This window comes from Lepidochelys kempii, chromosome 1 (assembly GCF_965140265.1).
Source record: "Lepidochelys kempii isolate rLepKem1 chromosome 1, rLepKem1.hap2, whole genome shotgun sequence".
NCBI classification, from domain to species: domain Eukaryota; kingdom Metazoa; phylum Chordata; order Testudines; family Cheloniidae; genus Lepidochelys; species Lepidochelys kempii.
The window spans coordinates 267,331,607-267,357,531 of NC_133256.1; the positions used below are offsets into that span (position 1 = coordinate 267,331,607).

General features: G+C 38.8%; 1 protein-coding gene across 3 annotated transcripts in view; it reads left to right on the forward strand.

Annotated features, from left to right (window-relative positions):
- CDK17 (cyclin dependent kinase 17) overlaps nucleotides 1-25,925 on the forward strand; it is a 190,012-nt gene that overhangs the window by 125,962 nt on the left and 38,125 nt on the right. For all 3 annotated transcript variants that reach the window (XM_073327478.1, XM_073327480.1, XM_073327479.1), the window contains exon 4: nucleotides 2,498-2,631. In XM_073327478.1, the coding sequence (XP_073183579.1) occupies nucleotides 2,498-2,631 (134 nt within the window). The remainder of the gene's footprint in view (nucleotides 1-2,497; nucleotides 2,632-25,925) is intronic.

Genomic DNA, 25,925 nt, shown 5'->3' on the forward strand with positions numbered 1-25,925 from the left:
CTGTTTTAAACAAAAGAGCTACCAACTCACCACAAGGAGTGGTATATAGAGCCCTACAAATCTGTTGATAACCGCTTTACATCCACCGATATCCGCGGACCCTTTTTACGGATTGGATGTGGATACAAATTTTGTATCCATGCAGGGCTCTAGTGCTATATTTTCTAAGGGTATGTCTACACTGCAGTTAGGCCACTGTGGCTGGCCCATGCCAGCTGACTTGGGCTAAGGGGCTGTTTAATTACAGTGTAGACCTTCAGGCTTGGGCAGCCAGAGCTCTGGGACCCTCCCACCTTGCAGAGTCATGGAGCTGGGGCTCCAGCTCAAGCCCAAATGCCTACACTATAATTAAACAAACCCTTAGACTGAGCTTCACAAGTCCGAGTCAGCTGGCACAGGCCAGCCATAGGTTTTTAATTGTAGTGTAGACATACCTTCACAGACTTATGAAAGGGGATTAACATGGACTTGAGATGCTTTCTGACCACTTTGGAAAATCTAACTGCTGATTTAGTTGCCTGATTATGTAATTAAGATTCTAACTTTTAGGCATCCATTTCTGAAAGTCTTGTTTTGTATCTTTAGCTCACAACAAGGTGCCTCTAGGTTTTGAACCTGAGGTAAATATTTGTCAGATGTTTCCTGCATGCTGCTTCATTATGCTCAGAAGAGCAGCTCCTTTACTTTCATCCAGTCCAAATCATGAAGGTGAAATACTGTGAACATACCATAGTAGCTTGGATTTTATTAGAATCCAACTTATTCATGCATTTCCATATCATTGCTAAATTCTTCCCCAGGAGACAGTTCATCTTCATGTCAGTATCATGTTTTTTGTGAATCTGTGTGTTTCACTGAAGCACTTTAAGCCTAAATCCACATTCTGTTTTGTGTGTGAATCAGCTACTCTTTTTATACCAATTTTCTATCCTGTAAAAGGAGCTATAGAATCTCCTGGTCTGAAGAAGAATTTGATCTTTTGAAAACGTCAGTCTTGGCAGGTTCTGGTCTCTCACTCACAAATTCTTTTCTAGGATATGTTCTGGGATACCTTAGGTATGTTTTTTATGATAAGCTTTACTTCTCCCAGAGAAAGGCCAACTTTCCAGCACACTGATAGATGGAGCATTCTCCCATCCTTTGTCTTCTATATTGTTTTAATAATTTAGATTGAAGATTAACAATATCTTCAAATATTTTGGGGTGAGATTGAACAGGGTTTGCCTGGCTTTTTGAGAGAGCAGAATTTTACCTCTAAAATGAAACAATTTCCGGGGCTCCTCCAATTCTCTTTTGTACTCTGATGGGGGAAAATGTGTTCTCAGGTTATCGTTTTGTTCCTAAATTCAAAGAGGATGCCTCTCTGTCTTTTGAGCCACATCCTTTATTGGATTGTTTGTTCCTTGGGATTCATTTGAGCATAGGCATTTTTTACTATAGGTCTTGGCAGGCAGTGGTGAGCTACTGGATCCTTTTTCAGGTTCGGTGTGCTGTTGGCCTTCAGAAGGAAGCTGCTGCTCTTCTTCATCCCTTATTCCTCCCTCTTCTCTCTGTCAGTAAAGGCATCTTGAACTTCTTAGTTCTTTGCCCCATTTCCCTGCTGGAGCTGAGCATTTTTGGCCTGGGAGAGAGAGCCATTGGTTCCATGTCTGGTTTTTTAGTGATTTTTCTGTAGGAGCTAGGTCAAAAGCTTGAGAGACAAATATTTTATGCAGTTTACATAAAAATTGCACACATTATTAAAATAGGCAGTCCGTTACATAAATCTCCCCCAAGTGAATCAATTTCAGTTTCCCCCTCACCCCCCAAGAAATACGTAATTACATCAAGTTCTCTACAAAGTCCATTTATTCATCCTAAATATAGATTTAGGCACCTGAACAGAACTGGCCTGATCTTTTCAGAGGTTCTGAGCACCTGAAGTTCCCATGCTTGGCACTTCTGAAAATGAGGCCACCTGTTTTTGTTTTTCTCTCTCTAAATATGGATTTACATGCCTAATGTTAGGCACACAGATTTGAATATTTGTGCCTTAGGCATCACATTTTCTAATTAATGAGGTTTCAGATTTTTCTCTCACCTCTCACGATTTCCCTAGAAAATGGAATTTTCCTGTTCCAAGAACAGCACAAAAAAGGAGAAGAAGTGAAACAAGCTCAAGAATTTGAGGATTGAGAGGCATAGGGTGGGACTGGAACTATGTCTATCTTTGTGTTTGGAACATGGATAGCACATGGTGGGTGCTATCACAGCCTAAATGAGAATAATAATGGAAAATTAATACACATTTCTGCACGCATGCATGGTATATTGGGAAAGTATTTTTAAGACTTTATCTTTTTATGCTATTTCTGAGCCATAAAAAGAGAATATCAAGAAAAGTATTGTGATAGTGAACCTCTAGATCTGACAGAAAGCAGTACATAATAAAGGTTACAATACTTCTTCACATATAAGATTTGTTTAGAAGAATAATGATTGACTTTCTTTCATTTAGATATAGTACATGAAAATCTGAAAATGGGATCAGATGGTGAAAGTGACCAAGCTTCTGGAACATCCTCTGATGAAGTTCAGTCTCCTACAGGTGTTTGCCTCAGGAACCGGATACACAGACGGATCTCTATGGAGGTAATCAGTTTTCCCATAAGGATCCAGTAAATTAACAAGTGACTTGGGAATTGTTTAAATTACTTTATATAACTGCTTGTTTTCCTGCCAGTTCACTTTAAAGCAGATGTTTGTGTTCAACATATGAGTTCTTATGATAACAGTAGTCATGACATACATTTTTCTTCCTATTTGTCAGTCTTGGAACCTGAGTAGATATCACTGACAATGTTTATAATCTGTCCAGTACAAAAAATTAAATATTGTTTTTTAAAAAGTATTTGATTTTTAAAAACAAGCAGAGAATCCATTAGCATGCTCTCTTAGATACTAAATGCTAGACATTTAGTGTAGGACTGGTCTTTAAAGTGCTGGGAGATCACATGAGAGAGGCTTTGCAATAAGTACAGGCATTCTAGAAGGAATTGAGGTGTTGGGAAACAAATGAAGAAAATGTGACCATTAGATTCTGAGACGTTCTGTGTATATGTTCAAGTAGACTACTTCATATATCGCTACTCAGGCTCTTTTATATAATGCTGCTTTCTAATCCATGTGAAACTTCAGAAAGTAAACACACTAGGGATGTTCCTGACTGCGTCAGCCTTTTTCATTCTTCCTGTTTTTTAGTGTACGGAACCTTACAGGACAGTAAACAAAAGGAGGAAAAAGTACTTCATGAATAACTGTGCACATAATTTCCTTTATTTATGAGACTCATTATGAATACTAACCACCCTTGCACTTGCTTTGTTGCCCTTTCCCCAGGCAAAAGATAAACAGAACTTTTCACTTTTTTTTTTTTAAATAAGTGTAACAGCTTTGATTATAATAATACCATTTTGGCTGGAATATGTAAAGTTCTTTGATTGGTTTCATTATAAAAATCTATTCTTAGGGGTTTTAAATCCCCATAATTTTTTTTAAAGCATAATATAGAATGCAGGAGTTTGGAAAATATTTTTGGATTATCTAACACTGAGTTTGTATGTCAAAAATAAGTACAGCAAGGCATTTTGTTGTGTTTGTATTATTCAAAAATTGCACTGATTAGTCCATTAATCATCACACACCCTTCGTGGAGGGAGTTATTTTGTCTTAAAAATCCTTAATGTATTTGTTGTTGTTAGTGTTGTAAATTTATGAGCCAAGATTAGGCCCGATCCAAAGCCCACTGAAGTGAAACCATTAACTTAGGCCTGGTCTGTACTAAAAAATTAAGTTGGCTTAAGTACTTCGCTCATAGGTGTGAACCCCCTCCCTTGAACGGCGTAGTTTAACCAATCTGACTCCCAGTGTAAACAGCGCTAGGGTGATGGAAGAATTCTTCCATCGACCTAATTAACACCTCTTGGAGAGATGGATTATCTGTGCTGACTGGTGAACCCCTCCCATTGACATAGGTAGTGTCTACACTGAAGCGCTTCGGAGGCACTACTACATTGGTGCATCTATGCTACTGTAGCATTTCAAGTGTGGACAAACCTTCAGAGGGCTTTGGATCATATCCATTGTGCTTTGAGTCAAGCAGAACACAAAATAAAAGCAGTAGTATAAGAATTTACATGTAGAAGACATTAGAGAGAGAAGGTGGGTGAGGTAATATCTTTTATTGGACCAATTTTGATCAGAGAGACAAGCTTTGCTGACTGTTTCCCAGACCTGAAGAAGAGTTCTATGTAAGCTCGCAAGTTTGTCTCTCTCACCAACAGAAGTCGGTCCAATAAAAGATAATGCCTCACCCACCTTGTCTCTCTCATATCCTGGGACTGACACAGCTACAACTGCACTCATGTAAAGACATGACGTACTGGGGAAATCTGGAGGAGGAGGAGATTACTATTATTCATTATTTTATTTCCTGTTTTCTCCAAAATATTTTTAAATAGGAATTTCCCATATGTAGAGCTGCACTTCTGCTGAGTTCTCACAGCATTCTTTTTGGGTTTAACCTCCACCCGCCGCTGCAAACCTTTTAACCAAATAATCAATAGTGTAATAGCTCTTTTAGCTTCTACAACAACTGTAATATTACACTGTCTTAGAAGCTTTGAAAATATTTTTTCCTTTCAGATTCAGTTCCATCTGACAAGCATTAATTTCCTAATTTTTCTCCCAATTCCAAATACTTGTTTCTAATGCAGCTGAAATTAACGTGATGTGGTTTATTTCTTTGTTGACTGGCACAATCAGAGAGGTCAGGGTAGTTCAGGCAACTGTTCCTATGCATCCTGTGAACCAGGCTTTCCTCCTAAATTGTTACAGTAATGACATGGTGGTTTTTAAAGATAAGTTTTTTAGAGTGACCTTTTGTCTGGTAGAGAACAGCTGCTGAATTTTAACAATGATTTTAGCTCTGAATTTCCTTGATTTTTGTGAGTTGATGTCAGAAACTTATGTTTTTAGTTTACTTGTCAAATAGTATTTGTAAGAGGGGAATTTTTTTTACTCCATGTTTATGCAGTTCCTAGCAGAAGGGGAACACTCTGGGCTACTATAACAATTGTGGTACAAATTGAAATAAACACTCCCATACAGGGAAACTTTCTGTAAAAATTCCAGTGATGAGCTTTTTTTGTTTTGTTTTGTTGTTGTCGTTGCCATATGACCTCTGACAGGCTTGTAATAAAGATTTGTAATTACAATAACAAATCTTGCTTGCCTTACTTGTGTGAGCATTTCCAGTGAAGGGATCCTTCGTGTCCATAAGCTGAACAGGATTTGACCTCTGGAGTTTACTAAAATCAGTAGTATTAATTTGATTCAGTGCCAGGAGAAAGGAAAGAAAAGCTCCAGTCTTTGTTAGCAGTTATATTCATGTAGGTTGACCTCCATCTCTTTACTATGCCTGTAGGTAATAGCAAATTAAATGTTATACATAGTTGATAGACTAGAACAAACAGACTATCAGAGACATTTAGCATAATTGAGATCTATTGCAAATTATATTCATATGGTCACACTATTGTTTATGGGAATATATTTAATAAAATATAAGCTGATGTTTCTCTCCCCTCCACTCTTTCTAATGAAATTTGAGCTTGGTATTGTCAAACTGAGCACACCTTTCTGTTCTGTGTGGTTGATACACTGTGTAGTTGTAATATGGTACATAGTCTTTCATAAACATAACCTTGTTTGTTTCTGTGTATCGAACAGGCAAAAGCAGTTTTAGTTTCTTAAAGTAACTGATCATTTAAGGCTGAGAATTTGGACTGACAGGCAGGCTGGCCCTTTTTATTTTTTGTTAAGGCTAGAATGTCAGCTCTTGTATTTCAGACTTGCCCTTGAATTTCCTCTAGGGTTTTGTTGTTGCACTATATATTTATATGCAAATTAGCAATCCATCATGAAAACAAAAGATATGTTCTATGCATGTTTACTGGAAAACATGTGCAGTCAAATACTTAGCTATGTTCACTGTTAATATGCAGTAACATTTGAGATGTTTTCCAGTTCAGATTATACATGTTCGCATAAAATATATGTTAACAAATGTAACATTGCAGATTGCTGGAGATGGCATTGGCTGTACAGTTAAGCAAGCGGACCACCCCACCACTGTAAGAGATAATTAACTGAATACAGTAAGTTTTCCTGTAATCATAATAGGATCAGTATAAATATGCTGTGAATATGACAGCAATTAAAATTCAGTAACAAAAATTCACATCTCCCCCTTCATATTAGAGTAGTCATTGATCTTGGGTTGAGTCATCACAGCTTGGAATCAGGTGATAAAATTGTTGCTCTAATTTAATTTAATTTAATTTAATTAAAACTAAAACTGTCAGTGAGGTTTTGACACATTGGGAGAACAAGAGGGGCATGCAGATTCTCTTGCTCAGGGTAGTTGAAACACTGAGTTCAGATGTGCAAAGTTTACTTTTATTTTTATTGATTTCCATATGCAAAGATCAGCCTAGACAGATACAAAAGGGAAGACTATACAGTGCAAACATAATCTGCAAATCCAAATCCATGTAGAATATTTTCTTTTATTCAGCACCTTAAATCAGATATGTTTATCTTGAAACTTGAAAAAAATTTATGACAGCTCTTTGTTGAAAATGATAAAGCAATATAAAGTAGAGAGAGAGATGTGAAGGAAAGGAATGCATGTTGTTATATTACTATCTTAGATCTCAGAGACCAGAATCTGGTCAAATAAAAGTTCACAGTGGCCACCCTCAAAATTAATATGTCTCCTTCCTCTAAAAGGGACTGGCCATGTGCTAGTAGGTTACCAAGGGAGGTTGTAGAATCCCCATCTCTGGAGGTTTTTAAAAACAGATTAGATAAACACCTGTCAGGGGATGGTGTAGGTTTACTTGGTCCTGCCTCAGTGGGGTGGACTAGATGACCTCTCAAGGTCCCTTCCAGCCATACATTTCTGAGATTCCCTTGAAAGCAAGCAACAAAGGGATTACTGTATTGCATCCAGATAATAGATGACCTTAGGCATTTTTGATCCTGTGGCAGTCGAAGGACATTCTTCAATTAAGAATGACTTACTAACACTTCCCATTCAAATGAAATGCCTGCTAGCTGCATGGAAACTTTTAAAAAATACCATAACAGAGGCTCAAATTAAATGTATACCCCAAATATAAAAAAAACAGAGGTCCAAAAAAATGCCACTATGGCTTAAACAATAGAGTAAGTGAGTTGGTTAGAAACAAGAAGGCATCCTTTAAAAATTGGAAGTCAGGTGTGACTGAGGAAGATAAAAAGGAGCATGAACCCCGGTAAGTCAAAAGTAAAAGCATAATTAGGCAGGCCAAAAAAAGAATTTGAAGAGCAACTACCAAAAGACACAAAAATTAACAGCAATATTTTTTAAAAGTACATCAGAAGCAGGAACCCTGCCAAACAATCAGTGGAGCCACTGGATGATTGAGGTGCTAAAGGAGCACTCAAGGAAGATAAGACTGTTGTAGAGAACCTGCAAGAATTCTTTGCATTGGTCTTCACTGCAGAGGAAGAGGGAGGGAGAGTCCCACTCCTGAGCCATTCTTTTTAGCTGACATCTGAGAAACTGTCTCAGTTTGAGGTGTCAACAGAATGTGGGTTGGAACAAATTGATAAATTAAACAGCAATAGGTCACCAGGACCAGATGGTATTCAGCCAAGAGTTCTGAAGGAACTCAAATATGAAATTGCAGAACTACTAACTCTGGTATGTAACCTATCATTTAAATCAGCCTCTGTATCAGATGACTGGAGGATAACTAATGTAATGCCTTTTTTAACAAAAGCTCCCGAGGCTATCATGGTAGTTACAGGATGGTAATCCTAACTTCAGTACCAGGCAAATAGGTTGAAATGATAGTAAAGAACAGAATTATCAGACACAAAGATCAACACGATTTGTTAGGAAAGAATCAACCTGGCTCACCAATCTATTAAAATGTTTTGAGGAGATCAGTAAACAAGTGGACAAGTGTGTTCCAGTGGATATAGTGAACTTGACTTTCAGAAAGCCTTTGACAAGGTCCCTCACCAAAGACTCTTAAGCTAAGTAAACAGTCATGGGATAAGAGGGAAGGTCCTCTCATAGATCAGTAACTGGTTAAAAGACAGGAAACAAAAGGTAGACATAAGTGGTCAATTTTCGGGGTCCCCACAGGATCTATACTGGGACCAGTGCAGTTCAGCATATTCATAAATGAGCTGGAAAAAGGGATAAACAGGGAATTGGCAAAGTTTGCAAATGGTACAAAATTACTCAAAATAGTGAACTCCACAGCTGACCGTAAACAGTTACAAAGGAATCTCACAAAACTGGATGAGTGGACAACAAAATGGCAGATGAAATTCAACACTGATTAAGTAATTCACAGTGGAAAGCGTAATCCCATCTATATGTACAAAATGATGGGGGTCTAAATTAGCTGTTACCACTCAAGAAAGAGATCTTGGAGTCATTGTGGATAGTTCTCTGAAAACATTAGCTCAGTATGCAGCAGCAATCAAAAAAGCTAACAGAATGTTAGGAGTCATTAGGAAAGGGAATAGATAGTAAGTCAGTAAATATAATGCCACTATATAAATCCATGGTATACCCACATCTTGGCTACTGTGTGCAGTTCTAGTTGCAACAACTCAAAAAAGATATATTAGAATTGGAAAAGGTACAGAGAGAAGGGCAACAAAAATGATTAGGCGTATGGAACAGCTTCCATTTGGGGAAAGGTTAAGAAGACTGGGATTATTCACCTTGGAAAAGAGATGACTAGGGGATATGTGATAGAGTTCTGTAAAATCATGAATGGTGTGGCAAAAGTGAATAAGGAAGTGTTATTTACCCCTTCACATAACACAAGAACATAGGGGTCACTCAATGAAATCAATAGGCCGCAGGTGTAAAACAAACAAAAAAGAAAATACTTCTTCACATAATGCACAATCAACCTGTGGAACTCATTGCCAGTTGATGATGTGAAGGCTAGAAGTATAACTGGGTTCAAAAAAGAAATAGATTAATAGAGGCTAGGTCCATCGGTGGCAATTAGCCAAGATGGTCAGGGATGCAACCCCGTGCTGTGGGTATCCTAATCATCTGACTGCCATACGCTAACATTCAAATGTTTTGAAGATGATGGCAGTCCTTCGGGGACCTGGTATCCCAAAAGTTAATATGGTTCAAAATGAAATGCAGGGCACTGTGGTTTGCACAAAGAAGCAAGGAAGTACTGTGCTCTGCCTCCTCTGTTGAGATATCCTGCAGGTGTCGGAATGGACTGTGTCTCACAAGGCATTCGAAGTTATCATGTATGTGGTAGGGAGAGAGAATACAATCACTGACAGACTGAATTAATCCTTAATAGAGCCTCACGGGTATTCTCGGAGTCTGAGAACTGGTGGATCAGACCTTTTTCCAGTGGGAGACAGCACAGGTGGATTTCTCTGCCACATATGAAAAAAATGCTATTGGTCTTTTGCTCATGGCACTAAAAAATACCTTATTGGCAAGGGAAGGAAACTTCTGTATGCCTTTCTGCTATTTCCTCCATGTAGCAGAGGTACTTGCAGTGCTCACTAGGAGCATATGTTTTATGAGCCTGTTAGCCCCACAGTGGACTAGACAGATATGACTCTCAATGTATTGCTGACTACTAAAGTCTATCCCATTAGATAGAATTCAGCTTCATATTGTCTGTTAAGACCAGGGCACCTCAATCTGTTCCAACTTGTGAGTCTGCTTCCAACAGGATAGAAAATCCATAGGTATAGTATATTTGATCAGGTGGCTCTCAAAAGCCATCTACCAGAAGAATCTGTGATTCCAAATGGATAAACTTTGCAGTGTAGTGCAATCAAGCCTACTTTGAGACCCCTTTATCTGATTCTCAGAATCTGCTGATCTACTTGTTTCACCTGGCTGCATCTAATTTAAGCACTCACTCCATCCAGCTGTATTCGGCAGCTTCTTCAGCCTTCATGAGCTAGTTGAAGGTAGACCAATATTTATGCAGCCTTCTGCCATCAGGTTCAAGGAGGAACACTTTTGAAACCATTAATTAAAAGCTCCCTGTGTCATAAGATATTAATGTGGCCCTGACAAAGTTGATGGAAACTCCTTTTCAACTGTTTGTCTTATGAGCTTAAGTTCCTTAGGCAAAACATCTTTTTCCTGGTGGCAATGACTTCAGCATGCAAAGTGAGCAAATCCTAGTGACCCATCTTTTACTAGATTTTTGCAAGGATAAGTGTAATCTCATCCAAGATTCCTCTCCAAGATGATGTTGGAAATCCAATTTAAGGAGTCTATCATCCTTTCAACATTTGTCACACCGGCATTTCCATCACAGAGAGGTCCTTCTCCATATACTCAATGCCAAAAGGTCCTTGTGTTTCTGTTTGATGACTAGAGCCCGTAGGAAGACCACCAGTTTGTTTGTTTGTTTCATTTGATGCCGACACTGTAGGCAGAATCATTACTATAAGGATCATTGTCTAAATGGGATGTCTTAAAAGCCTGTCACTTTGCTGTGACATTACTGACCTGAGTCAAGGAACCTATATGTAAGGCTCATTTGATTCAGGACAAAGTTGCAACCTCAGCCTTCCCTTTCAAACACAGATGTCTGCAAAGAAGCTCCATGATTATCTGTCTACACAACATACAAAATTAATATTTGGATGCATCCTGCAGGAGGGGATACTATTGTAGACTTGGTGTTCCAGAACTCAGAAGTTCATTGCAGTCAGACTCTCCCATCCCCAGAAATTTTCTTCTATTTTGAGAAGTTCCATGTATTCAGTCAGCCAATTTTTGCACAAGATTTTCCCCCTGTTTCTGCCATCTTGAATGTTGTGTTTGATATTGTATGCAGTGTTGTAGCCATGTTGGTTCCAGGATACTAGAAAGACTAGGTGGGTGAGGTAATATCTTTTATTGGACCAACTTCTGTTGGTGAGAGAGCTTACACAGAACTCGAAGAAGAGCTCTGTGTTTAATATTGGACTAATAAACATTAGCATTATAAAGGCATTTATAGACAGAGTTAGAAAGAGATATTTATATCTATATGTAAAAATTTCACACTGTTGGAATTGGCCTTGTTGTTGCAGTTTACTCTAATTTTTCTTTTGGGACGTCCGTTGAGCTTCTTGCTCACCAGGAGTGAGAATCTTGCCTAGAAGAGAAGAAAGAAGTATTTACCTTCTAATTCTTTCAGGATTTTCACTTACCCACCCACCTCTCTTCAGTGTTTGGACCTTGCCTTTTTTGTGGTGTTTTATTTCTCTAAAATCTTGTTTTACTTTTTTTCTCTGAAGCATGTTTTTCTCTTGTACTGATCATCTTGCATTGTCTTTTCTTTTCGGGAACTTTGCCTCCCACATAATCACAGGAACCAATTAGAATATTCAGAGATCCGCGCTTAAAAGCAGCAGGGGATGGCACATGGTGCCTGGATTGTTTTTTACCCTGCTGCAACTGCCCTCTTAGAGTCAAAAACCTTAAGAACTTAGGAAGTTCATCCTGATTCGTGATAAGGAGCTAATACCTGAATTTGAGAGAATCCTGCAAGATGATGTAGTCAGAGAAACAGAACTGCAGAGAAACAGAAGTTTTTGTTTTCATTTACTTTTCTTTGCATTCATTTGCATGGAGACTGAGCTCCATGAACTTACTAAACAACAAAATAATAAAAACCACAGCATCCATCAAAAACTACTCTGGGCACAATTTATAGCAAAGGTTTAATGTAATTATGCATTTTTTAACCTTAAACTGGCACTTTTAATTGGGCTTTATTGCATATATTTGATCAGAGTTGTGGTGTTTTCAAAATTATTTTTATATAGTGTACTATATAACTTTTTCTCTGATTACAGGCTAGATCATTGAATTAACTGAGGGAGCTTGTACTTGTGGAATGCAGCTTCTGAATGATTGATTATTGTAAGCAATTCCAGTCATCGTAATACCAGTTTGTTACACAGTATAGCATGTGAATCTGTGAGTTAAAAAGAAAGGAAACAATCTCTCTTCCCTGCAGAAAGAATATGAAAGCAGAGTTGGTATTGGGTGGTCAGGCTGTACATAATTGGACTTAAAAATCTTATTAAACACATTGCTAAGACAAAATCATTAAAAATACATATTTTTTGCCATTCAAGTGAAATTTGTTCACAGACTTAATGGAGAATAGTTTTAACTTTGAGATTTTTAAATATTATATATAACTATTATTTGAGGGATATTGGAGTAGTTTTGCTTCAAGGTTTTTCCCATGTCCAAACAAGTAAAACCAAAAGTGTGTGTTTGAATTCTTAGTTTTTGTTTGATTATACTACTTAAGTGGCCACAGTTACTTGAGATGTGGAAGGAAATACCTCCTTAAATTCTTTGTGGTGAGGCCTTTGCTTTATTGATTGTTGCTAGTAAATACTGTAACAGGAAAATCTGATTCTGGTGTTAAAATAGAAATTAAAACTTTTGGTTCTTAATACTACAGTAGAACCTCAGAGTTACAAACACCTGGGGAATGGAGGTTGTTCCTAATTCTGAAATGTTCATAACTCTGAACAAAATGTTATGGTTGTTCGTTCAAAAGCTTACAGCTAAACATTGACTTAATACAGCTTTTAAACTTTACTATGCAGAAGAAAAATGCTGCTTTTAACCATCTTCATTTAAATGAAACAAGCACAGTAACAATTTCCTTACCTTGTCAAATCTTTTTTTAAACTTTCCTTTTTTTAAGTAGTTTATGTTTAACACAAAACTGTACTGTATTTGCTTTTTTTTTTTTTTGGTCTCTGCTGCTGCCTGATTGCATACTTCCAGTTCCAAAATGAAATGTGTGGTTGACCAGTCAGTTCGTAACTCTGTTGTTTGTAACTCTGAGGTTCTGCTGTATCAGTACTTCCTGGGAATAGTTTGACTGTCTTCTCCTAACATCCTCACATCCTGAAGCCAACAAAAAACCCAACCCAGTATATATTGATTTATATATTTGCAGGGGAGCAACAGTTTTTATGTTCAGTGTGTCATTTTTAATCAATTAAATTTTCTACTAAGGAATAGTGTGTGAACCGTGAGGCTGGGTGACAAAAGGTCTGAAAAATCGGCTCACTAAACATATGCGAAAATTGGAAGTCATAATTTAAATAATTAAAGCATTCAACATCTCTGAGTCTTTAGGATCTAATTCACAAAAGCATCCTTATTCAGGAAGGGCACCTCAGCATGTGATTAAAGTTACTACTTTCTTGAATTGGGGTCATAATTGGTTAGGCTGGTTGGAGAATCATCCATACGGACCTGAATTGATTTGCCTGGTGAATATGATCATCTGTAGATGTTGTTTTAAATTTTCTAGTGAGATTTAATTCAGAAATTACAGTACAATCTAAGAAAATAACCCAAATATGTGAGATCCACAACCACATATTTGAATTATTTAATAATTACTTTGTTAAAAAAGAAGAGGGCTTCAGAATATAACTTTCATGTATTTTATTTCATTTAACAGAACATTCAGTAGTTGCATTTAATTTAGCTAGTGCTATCAGGAAAGTGAAGTCATATATGAGATGTAAAACAATCAGTTGTAAATCATCCTGTGTAGGAGAAAAATTCATTTCCTATATGATGGAAGTGTTAGTCACTACCTTTAGTTGGGAGTGTGCCTGACCTGGGAGGATATTACAGTGAACCAATGTAGTGTGATTCATGTTTCACCATTTCCTGAAGCCTATGGTTAGATAAGCATTGTATAGTTGCTCATTAGATACTTTTATTTATTTGGCTTTTTCAAAAATTAGAAAATACTACTCTCTTGTGGATTTATTCATCATTCTGGTGGTGAAGTATTATCTAGATGTTAGCCAGTGTCAGATCACTCTTAATGAGTATAGACTGGTGATACTTTCATTGCCTTCCTCTATCCCAGTGACAGATATTTGTTGTGCTTTGAAATTATTATTATTTGTATTACAGTAGTGCATAGAAGCCAGGGGCGAATTGTGCTAGGAACTGTATAATGTAATAGAGACTGGATGGATGGATTTTAAAAAAAAGAAAAAAATCTTGCAAGTTGGTCACAGTAAAAAAATTGGGCATTACCAAAATATAAACATACACCAATAAGATAACAATTTACATAGACAACCCTCCCAAGATATTAAACCAATCGACTAAAATGCCTATTTGACAAGGTTTTTTAATTAAAAAACAAAAAAACACACAAACAAAAAAACTGTGAAGATTGCACATTGTCTGGAATGAATGGTTTTTGTGTACGTGTAGATTTTGGTTCCTCATTTCAAGGCTGCAAAATTTACTAAGTCTAGAGCACTAAAACTAAAAAATTAAAAGATATCTGTAAATCTGTTCTCTGTGTTAGTCTTTTCTGCTAACTTTTGCCTCTAGCAAATTTATTATATGTCAGGTTTCTTTAGATAATCCATTTGACTATAAGTGTGCCAACTCTGTCATGTTACAAAAATGCGGTGAAATTTGATAAGGCAGCCTTCAAAAACAACTCAATACTGTATAGGATCATAGCAAAGACTAGAAATATATGTGTGTATAAGTATGATATAGGCTTCTACATTAGTGTCTCGTCTCTCATTTGTACAAATAAATATTTTTCATTTCTTATTTTGCTTCCAGTCTGCATAACATTAAATAGCATATACTATATTATGTCTGTTTTTGTTTGTAAATTGTTCTGGGTGTATGTAAATGTATATAACAGAAATAACCAGGCTTTTAGGGTCAGCTTGTTATGAATTTGAACTGTGTAGCGTAGACAAATTATTATGTGGTTTGTTTGATCTCATTAAGTGTTCTTCAGTGAACAAAAGCACTATTACTTATTACAGAGCAGAGCAGCTTGTGGCTGCAGCTGACATGTTGTCTTGCTGATATTAGCTAAAACTAGTGAGATGGCTGATTCAGGCTGATACTTAGCCCACAAGAGAACAAATCATTTTCGTTTGACCTATTGTTGATTACGTGGGCAATCATACTAACATCTATGGACTTGAAAGTACAGTTCTTTTTCTTGGTGGTCACAGCAAGAAACTTCTGTGATCAAATCCCGTTCATCCTGAAATGTGAACATGGCATTTCATCTATTTGCTTGGTCTGTGCAAACGTGCACTACTGAGAAGGGTAATAATGGTCTGGAAAATAAGTGCCTTATCTGTCTGATGTCTGAATGCAGCCTAAAACCCCAAACAGTAAGAATGGGGACTCTAAATATTACCAGTCAAAGCCAACATAAATCTCTTTGTTTGATGTCTGAGACCAGATAGTTTTGGATGTTAGGCATTTTCTTCAATTCACTTTTACCCTATAACTTGGTTCTGCTGTGCTCCTTTTATTTTCACCTCCTGTTACCTCAATGACAGAAAGAATCTTGAGCATTGTTACTTTAAAACTCCAGTTTTGAGCACACCCATGGGAGGCACAAATGAAAGGAACGGTTCTGAAGAAATACTGTCATTCTAGTAATTGAGAAATTGAGAGCATTTGCAGCCCAGTGTCTCTCGGAGAAGATTATTCATTGTTGCCTTCTGCTGCCAGTCTAAGAGCAAGCAAAAATATGCAAGCTGGCACATTAGTGGGAGACAAAAATGAAAGTAGGCTGGCTTTTTGTTTCTCCCCCTTCCTACTTGAGATGCAGCATGTGACATAGAGGAAGTTGGAATCAGGAATTCTGCAACAAATCCTTCCATGTGGCTCTGTAGTTTCTTTTGTCATTTTGTTAATAATATGTAATATTTCTGATCATCGATAATGTCTTCTGCATTGTATAAAACAGAGAAAAACACTGTCCCAATTCTAAAACAAAGTACACAGGGTGATCAGAAGATACTTTAACATAAAAAGAAAAGGAGTACTTGTGGCACCTTAGAGACTAACAAATTTATTTGAGCATAAGCTTTTGTGAGCTACAGCTCACTTCATCAGATGCATTCAGTGGAAAATACAGTGGGGAGATTTATATACACAGAGAACATGAAACAATGGGTGTTATCATACACACTGTAAGGAGAGTGATCACTTAAGATGAGCTAATACCAGCAGGAGAGCTGGGGGGGATGGACGACCTTTTGTAGTGATAATCAATGTGGGCCATTTCCAGCAGTTGACAAGAACGTCTGAGGAACAGTGATCATTCTCCTTACAGTGTGTATGATAACACCCATTGTTTCATGTTCTCTGTGTATATAAATCTCCCCACTGTATTTTCCACTGAATGCATCTGATGAAGTGAGCTGTAGCTCACAAAAGCTTATGCTCAAATAAATTTGTTAGTCTCTAAGGTGCCACAAGTACTCCTTTTCTTTTTGTGAATACAGACTAACACGGCTGCTACTCTGAAACATTTAACATAACAGTGCATCTTTTAAAAATTAAATATTTTACACTTATAGCACATACTAATCTATAGATTTTAAAGCAGTCCAAGTAGCTCTGTAAGATTTATTATTCCTGTTTTACAGATGAGATAACTGAAGCCCATGACAAATCTTCCTTAAGGCTACATGGTAAATTGGCATAAGTCAGAAATATAACCCAACTTTTCTAACTGCCAACCCCATGCTTAAAAACCAGTTTAGCACTGCAGCTTTGGTAGATTAAAATTGATAGACTTTATGAAAGTGTACATTTGTGGCAGGATTTCAATGATGGGGAGGAAGCCTGATCCAGTAGGTGAAAGGGGGAGATTTCCCAGCATATAGTGTAACATAGAAGAAGGCTCACAGATCTAATTAGGAGGATAGTTGGGAAATTTGTGCTGAGCTGGGACAGGGGAAATGGAGATGAGAGAAGCAGTGAGGAAAGGAGCCTAATTGTATAGAGCTGAATGTGAGAAGTAAAGTTTGAGTTTGAGAAGGAAGGCAAGAGGGTGCCACTGGTGCCGAGAGTACCGAGAACGGAGTGTCCTGATTGAATTGCCTATGAGGAAGTTGTATGCGGTGTTTTTGTAGCTGTGTTTGTCCCAGGATATTAGAGAGAAAAGGTGGGAGGCAATATCTTTTTATTGGACCAGTTTCTGTAGGTTACAGAGCCAAGTGTTCAAGCTTACACAGAGCTCTTCGAAGCTCCAAAAAGGCCTTTGAAGTTCCTAATACCTTCCAGTGATTGCATTAGTCAGTTTCCTAGAGAAAGTACATATCTACAATTCCATAATAACATGTACACAATTGCATTTTTAATACAATACACGCCAAAGATGTTAAAATTCATTCAATAAAGTTTAACTTAGTTCAGTAAAGTTCATTCCAAGTATTGCAGGATATTGTCAGTCTGTCACAGTCTACACTTAATTATTGTTAAGATTCTATTCCATTGTTATAGCATGATTGAGAATACACACAATGCATGAGGAGAGGAGAAAAGCAAGATAAGCAGAGGGAAGGGGGGGGAAGTGCTCCTTCGTATTGTGTACCTTTAGTGAAACAACTGGCATGTAGCATGTTCTGGAGATAAATTCAAAGAAGGATGCATAAAGCAGAATACTCTGTTGCTCATGGGTGCATAAATACATGCTCTCGTTGGCCAGTATTTTACCATCTAGCAAACTTAAGTGACACATCTTTTGAGAATCACTCAGATTTTTTTTTAAAAGTACAATCAATCTTCAGTGAACACATTTTCTTCTCTTTTTATCCATGATCAGCCAATGCTTCTGAATTTATTATTTGGAATGATAGCCCCATAATCTAAGATGTTCCTCAGCCTGATCATTTAAAACAAAATTAGACTAAGCGCTACTTGTCTGTAATAATACCATCAGGGGGGCCTCATCTTGACACCAGACCAGGCTACATAGATTTGTTTGAGTGCTGCAAGAAAATAGAATTAAACTGAATTTACAAAAAGATCAAAAAGTAATTTAACTTTTTAACTTGAGCTGTTAAGGTATACAGAGCTGGAAACTGAGAAGAACTGCTGAAACACCGCAACAAGAACATAATTCAGTATTTCTTTATATAAAAAAAAAATTGACAAATATAGCAGATCAATTCTTAACAATTGACCTGTTTCAAAACCAGGCTTACTTGCCAGTATGACTTGTTCAGGGATAAAATATCCCGAAGGATAGTTATGGAAGAATCATAATGGAAAAACTATCATCTTCAAGCAACAATAGCTGGCATAGAAATTGAAGTTAGATAAAGGTGACGTGCAAGGAAAATGCAATTATATTAACCTTCTAAGGTGAAGATTTTTCATTTGCTGTAGCTCACGAAAGCTCATGCTCAAATAAATTGGTTAGTCTCTAAGGTGCCACAAGTCCTCCTTTTCTTTTTGCGAATACAGACTAACACGGCTGTTCCTCTGAAACCTGTCATTTTATATACAGCATTCATAATCTACATCAGTGGTTCTCAAACTTTTGTACTGGTGACCCCTTTCAAATAGCAAGCCTCTGAGTGTGACCCCCCCTTATAAATTAAAAACACCTTTTAATAAATTTAACACCATTATAAATGTTGGACGCAAAGCGGGGTTTGGGGTGGAGGCTGACAGCTTGTGACCCCCCCATGTAATAACCTCATGACCCCCTGAGGGGTCCCAACTGCCAGTTTGAGAACCCCTGATCTATATCTTGTCTGTGAAGTCTAAAATTTTGAATACTGGTGTCTGGGAATTAGGAATTAATTGAGAATATTTCTGTGCTCGCTGTGTAAATGGAGTCATCTACTATCATCTTTTAAAATACTCTAAGATCAGATGAATCTTGCTTTAAAAATAAATAACTACATAAATAAATTAATTTATCCATCCTGGAATAGGATGTCAAATACTGGTTGCCTTACCTTCAAAATTATAGCAAAAGTTCAAAAGCTGAAGAGAGAGGATGTGAAATAGGTTACAGGGAGAGTGGAACTTGTATGATGGGAGTTGACTAAAACTTTTTTAATATTGTGTAATGGAGATCAGTTTAAGGAACATAGTTAAGGTCCTCAGAATTATAAAGAATGTAGGGGATATAATCAGTCTCCCCATCGTTAATAAAAGAAAGGGGCAGTTAACATTTAAAAAGTAGAGCAAATATTAAGGAAGTGATTATTTAGCATCCAGTAGGTAGCTATTGACCTTTCCAAACATTATTTAAAACCTGCTACAGCAATTCCATCATCACAAAAGAAAGAGAAATATGATTTTTTATTTTTATTTTTTTGCTTTTGGAAGTTTAACATATTGAGTAGGAATTTACTTTTATTTACTATCTGACAACATCAGATATAAACATCAAAATAATGTATTCTTAACAGATAATTGTGATTTAAAAACAGAAGAAAATAAAAGTATTTTCATTCTCCTGCACATTAGAATTGTTTGCTTACGTATTGGATACATATTTCATTATACAAAATCCATGTACAGATAAAAAGCCACAGTCCAAAATTTTTTAAAAAGCATATTTTTGGTCACTTTTGTGTTTTCCTTTAGAAAAATTTGCTGTTTAGGGACTTACGTGTATAAGGGAGGTGGATTTATTGTTTGTATTAGTATTTTTCTCTCGGATTCCATCGTTAGCCTTCACGAGTGCTTACTTACAAACCCACACTACCTGTATTATGAATTGTCGGCACACTGTACACCAATTTAAAGTTCACAGTTCAGTAAAGTTCATTGAGACTAAGAGTCTCGTAGCTCCTGGTTTAAAAAAAAAGGGGGGGGTAGGAGAGCAATTTTTAAAAAGTTCTCTGTAGGTGTGTTCTTGTAACTACTGTACTGAAATATTTTGTTTTGAGTTCTTACAATAGCCTCCAGAAGTAGTTGTTAACCTTTTTAGGTCCTCTGACCCAAAATTTAGTCAAATAATCATCCCACAATCCTTGACAGCTGCAAAATACTGTAAGATTTGTGCCCTAGTAAAAAAACTATCCATTTTTAGTGGGTGCTGGGGCTTGTGATGTGAGTGGGGTGAAGTTTTTTGGACAAATAATTAATTTCCTGAAAAATGCAATTTCAGTGGACCTGAAACTATTCATAAATTTGACATAAATTCACTGAATAGTTTCAGTGCAAAAAACAAGCAAACAAAAAACCTCCTTTCAGTCTAGATCACAAGCAGACTTTGGTGGCATTCACAAACTGGGATGGTGGTGGCATCCCTCTTGTGACTTTAGCCCAGTGGCTGGACAGTTGCCCAGGATATGGGAGAGGTCTCTGGGGAAAGTGCCTCTCCTGTCTCCCTTAGAACTTTTAGCAGTTGAAGCAGGTCTGCTTTTTATGATATACTTAATACTCATTGAGCCAGAGAAAGAATGACTCAGTGGGCAGGTGGTTAGGGTGTTCTCCTGGTAATGTGGAGACCATGTTCAGCTCCCTTCTCCGTCAGGTGTGTGTATGTGGGGTAATTGAATCCTGGTCTTCCCCATCCTGGCTAAATGCCCTAAACCACTAGGCTAAAAGTTAAGTACTCTTGGGGGGCATTCTGCACCACTGTGTGCGCACAGAATTCATGTCCCCCCCCAGATTTTTTTGCTTCCCCGCAGAAAAATGACTTTCTGAAGGGGAAGCAAAGCGATGCCGCAAGACTGGTCACGTGTCCCTCCCCAGCAATTTGGATGTGTCACTTCAAGTGACCAGAGCAGCTGGCGAAGAGGTAAATCACTTGAGGGGGGAGGGAAGAGGCTGGGGATGCCCTTACGAGTGGCTTCTACCCAGCACCGGGCTCAGCTGCTAGCTTCCTCTTCCCCTGCAAGAAGGGGCTGAGGCCGGGTCAGACACATCCCCAGAAACCTCATCCAGCTGCAGGAAGCTCTGCACCCCCAGTCCCACCCCGCTTCCTTCCCCACTTGCTCCTCAGCCACCAAGGGAGGTGGTCACTGTATGGAGAGCTGCTGCCCTGTCCATCCAACCCCCATTAATCTGGACCCCCCCATACCCAACCAAGTTTCCCCCACTGCACCCAGAACCCTCCCCCCCCGAGACCCTCACACGCGAATCCCCACCCCACTGAACCTCACCCCCTGCACCCAGACCCCACCCCCACTGAGACCCAACCCCCCTGCCTCCATACCCTCCCCCAGACCCCCGACCCCCGCTGAGCCTGCCGTACTCTAAACTCCACCCAGACAAATCCCACTCCACCCCTTGCACCTGGACTACCTTGACGAGCCTGCCACACCCACCCCAGAGCCCCAACCAGCTGCACTCAGACCCCAAACCCACACTCCTCCAGCACCTGTTTCCCCCCCACTGAGCCCCAACCACCTTCACCTCAACCGCCCTGCAGAGTCCCATTCCCCATGTTACCCCCCAGCAAGCCCGTACGCATCCAGATCTCCCACACACACCCAGACCCCCACTGAGCCACCCACACCCAGGTTGCCCACACAGAACCCTTTCACCCTGCACCTGAATCCCCACACACTAAACCCCTCCACATTTGGATCCTGCCGGGCTGAGCCTGTTTGCCCACACCCAGATCGGTTGTGCATGACTGTCCCTCTCACTTGCTAGCTTGGTGTGCCTGATGTGGAGGGGCAGGTCCCTGGGGTGTTTCTCGGGCAGGCCTTGCCCTTGCGCTGTGTCAGGATCAGGTGCAGCTTTATTGCCGAGTTCGTGTTTTGGGGTAGGGGTTGTAGGGTGATCTCCAACCTCTGCAGCCAGTGGCCTGTGTTCCCCACTGCTATGCTGGAGCCTCAACTTTTGTTTATTGACAAATAAAATATGCAGAATTTTCAAATATTGTGTGCGGGGGGCAGGCGGGTTGGTGCAGAATTCCTTCAGGAGTAAAGTTATAAGGAAAGACACCACCACCATCTCATTGTTTTGTGAATCAAGCCCTTTAAAAATATCTGAAAACAAAATATTTTTTGGTCAAATGAAATGAGCACACTTTATTGATTTACCAAAAATTCTGAAAAATTTCAGATTTGGTTTGAACAGAACTGAATTGGGGAGGGGGTTGGAACTGCCAGTGAACTAAAACATTAATTATTCACCCAGCTCTACATGTGAATGCTGATGGGACAATTTCTGGGGATTGGGAGGTATTGTGAGAGATACTGGAGGTGGGCTATATGGTGGGATGTCTGCTCCCCCTTTCCCACACAATTCTTAGCTCTGTGGATTTGGCAATGCTGCTTCAAGGCTGCATAACTAGCTGTGAAGCACCAGTTTCTGTGCTCTGAAGAAGAGTGCTCTGTAGGAAAAGGAGGAGGGGTAGAGAGAGGGTGAGAACTTCTCTGTGTCAGGTGGCAGTAGAGCAGCAATAGCGGGCATGAGAGAGCTTCCCTCCCCGGCATAAACTCCTGCTTGGATTTAAGGACTGCAGCAATATTTCTGCTTTTCTTCCCCTCTCAACTGGTAGAATGTAACTAGCTGAGAATGCCTTCCCAGCATGAGCTGCTGAGTTGTGGCCCACCACTTGAGATGCCCTGGTGTACAGTTTATTAAGATATTTGGTGTCCAACCAGCAACAATCATAAAAGGGAACCAATCGTAAAAGAACACTGACTACAGTAATACTCAGCCTTACTTTCATAAAGTCTGATAATTCAAAATAATCTGACAACCTGCCTCTGTTCACTAGTATGAGATACTATCTATGGAATGATTACCTGACTTTCTGAAAAACCTAAATTCACTGAATATAATGCTTGTGGAAAATGACATTTTGAAAGCATGGGAAAATTAAATTCATGAAAATATTCTGCTTCTCTAGGTAAAATGATGGGTAAATCTTGGCTTGTTTAGAATCCAGTGCCAAGAAGGCATTATGTGAAGCTGAATGCCTCACCTTCCACCCCAAGTTATACACCAACCCATCTGTACAGTGCTATATAGAAAAACAGAAAAACTTTATTGACCCTTATCACCAGAAACTAACAGGAGATTTTATTATCATTTTCAAGATTTCAGCTTATACCAATACAAATGTAGATTAGTAATAAAATTATCCAGGTTTTTAAAACCTAGTCGTAATATTTAATTTAATGATTCACCAGAGTAGTTCATTACATGGGCTGATCTACACGTCATGTAAAGCTTATTTTTTCTAAGTGTAATTATATACAAAAAGCTGTAAAGAAATATATTTAAATTGTAATGTTATGCATCATCAGCATGGATTGATCTCTGCACATACAGCATGGACAATTTGCAGATGACGCTAAACTGGGAGGAGAGGTAGATACGCTGGAGGGTAGGGATAGGATACAAAGGGCCCTAGACAAATTAGAGGATTGGGCCAAAAGAAATCTGATGAAGTTCAACAAGTACAAGTGCAGAGTCCTGCACTTAGGACGGAAGAATCCCATGCACCACTACAGACTAGGGACCAAATGGCTCAGCAGCAGTTCTGCAGAAAAGGACCTAGGGAGTACAGTGGACGAGAAGCTGGATATGAGTCAACAGTGTGCCCTTGTTGCCAAGAAGGCCAATGGCATTTTGGGATGTATATGTAGGGGCATTGCCAGCAGATCGAGGGACGTGATCATTCCCCTCTATTCGACATTGGTGAGGCCTCATCTGGAGTACTGTGTCCAGTTTTGGGCCCCACACTACAAGAAGGATGTGGAAAAATTGGAAAGAGTCCAGCGGAGGGCAACAAAAATGATTAGGGGACTGGAACACATGATTTATGAGGAGAGGCTGAGGGAACTGGGATTGTTTAGTCTGCGGAAGAGAAGAATGAGGGGGATTTGATAGCTGCTTTCAACTACCTGAAAGGGGGTTCCAAAAAGGATGGATCTAGACTGTTCTCAGTGGTAGCTGATGACAGAACAAGGAGTAATGGTCTCAAGTTGCAGTGGGGGAAGTTTAGGTTGGATATTAGGAAAAACTTTTTCACTAGAAGGGTGGTGAAATACTGGAATGGGTTACCTAGGGAGGTGGTGGAATCTTCTTCCTTAGATATTTTTAAGGTCAGGCTTGACAAAGCCCTGGCTGGGATGATTTAATTGGGGATTGGTCCTGCTTTGAGGAGGGGGTTGGACTAGATGACCTCCTGAGGTCCCTTCCAACCCTGATATTCTATGATTCTATGACATCTACCACTTAAACTAGTGGATTATGTTAGCTGGCAGCAGGAGGAGGCTGTTTCCCAGAGCAGGAAATGGTGGACCATTAATTCTATGTGCTGGGTCCAGGAGGTGGTTGGGGAACACAGCTGAGCTCTCTTCTCCCTTCTATCCTTGAAGCTGGGGAATATTTGCCTGTGTTATGCTCCTGGAGAAGACAGGGAAGGGAGAATGAAATGCTTGGCCCATGTGCTGGATCCTGGATCTCTTGGTCTAATCCAGTGGTTCTCAACCAGGAGTACACAGAAGTCTTCTGGGGGTACATCAACTCATGTAGATATTTACTTAGTTTTACAACAGGCTACATAAAAAGCACTTGCGAAGACAGTACAAACCAGAATTTCATACAGACAGTGACTTGTTTATAGTGTTCTATATAATACACACTGAAATGTAAGTACAATATTTATGATTTATTTTATAATTATGTGCTAAAAATGAGAAAGTCAGCCATTTTTCAGTAATAGCGTATTGTATTTTTAAGTCTGATTTTGTAAGAAAGTAGTTTTTAAATTAGATGAAATTTGGGGGTATACAAGACAAACCACCCTCTTGAAAGGGGTACAGTAGTCTGGAAAGGTTGAGAACCATTGGTCTAGTCCTCCCAAAAAAACGACAGTGTTTAAATTGCCAATGATTAAGATTATTGAATATCAAAGCTGAAAATTATTAAAGAACTGCGAAGCCACCATCTTGCTATTTTGTAGAACTGGAGCTTGAAATGCTGGTGGACATTTCAGTCATCTCCCTTATTCAGATGCTCAACAACACTTCCTTTATTACAAACTGTGTGCCTAATTTCATGCTTCTGTTCAAAATATCAAACACATTTATTTTGAGTTTTCAAACTGTGTCATGAAGTGGCTGTTGGGCAAAATCCTCACTCGCTACAAAAGTCTAGATAAAGCACATAGCATTATATGGGGAGTGAAAAAGAAAGAGGCCTCCTGGATGTGAGCCAAGTGCCAGAAATTCAGGCCTCAGTGGCATCTCACCAAAAATGTGCAAATCCATTGGCCATAATATGTAGCACATGCACAAATGTGAGTCAGTCTCATGCATCCATTGTGGAAATGCCATGAACTGCCGAATTTCATGCAACTTTCTTATATATTTATTCTAGGTACGTAATGCAAATATTGTATAAACATTAAATGCTTCCCAAGCCAACTAGTCCATGAAAACTTCAGCTGTTAGGCAATGTGAGCATAGAGGTAGGCTTTGCAGCATGTCCTGTTGGTCAACAGAACTTCCCTTTGTTGAACCAAGGGGAGGAGCAAATTCCCGAGTCAAGAATTCTTCACTAAAAACATCCTGCTGTCTCATTCTTGTTTAAACATGGAGGCTGTTAGCTTTAGTGCCTCATCTTATCTCCACTGCTGTGAAAACACATGATGAGGGAGGGAGTCTCTGAGGTACCCAAGTTAAAAGCATTCAAGGTTTTTTCTCTGCACAGCCCAGAGCACTGGCTCCTCAGCTGGGTGTATATAGGTAAATGTGCAGCTAGATACTGAACAACAGCTAGATACTGAACATGGAGTTGTTTACCCTGGGTAAACCTACTTTTTTGACAACAATGACTTTATTTTAGGAGATACTCATCTGCCCTCGTGCATCTCAGTATCTCCCGTGCATCTCAGTATCTCCTTCAAATACATCTCTGTCCTGGCAATTGAGCACCTAAAAAGAATATTTGATGTCTCATTTTCTGATATATTTAAGATCAAAACCAAACTGAAAACACCTGTGAAAATCTATATCTCAGAAATATCATGAATTTCTGTTTCAAATTTTGC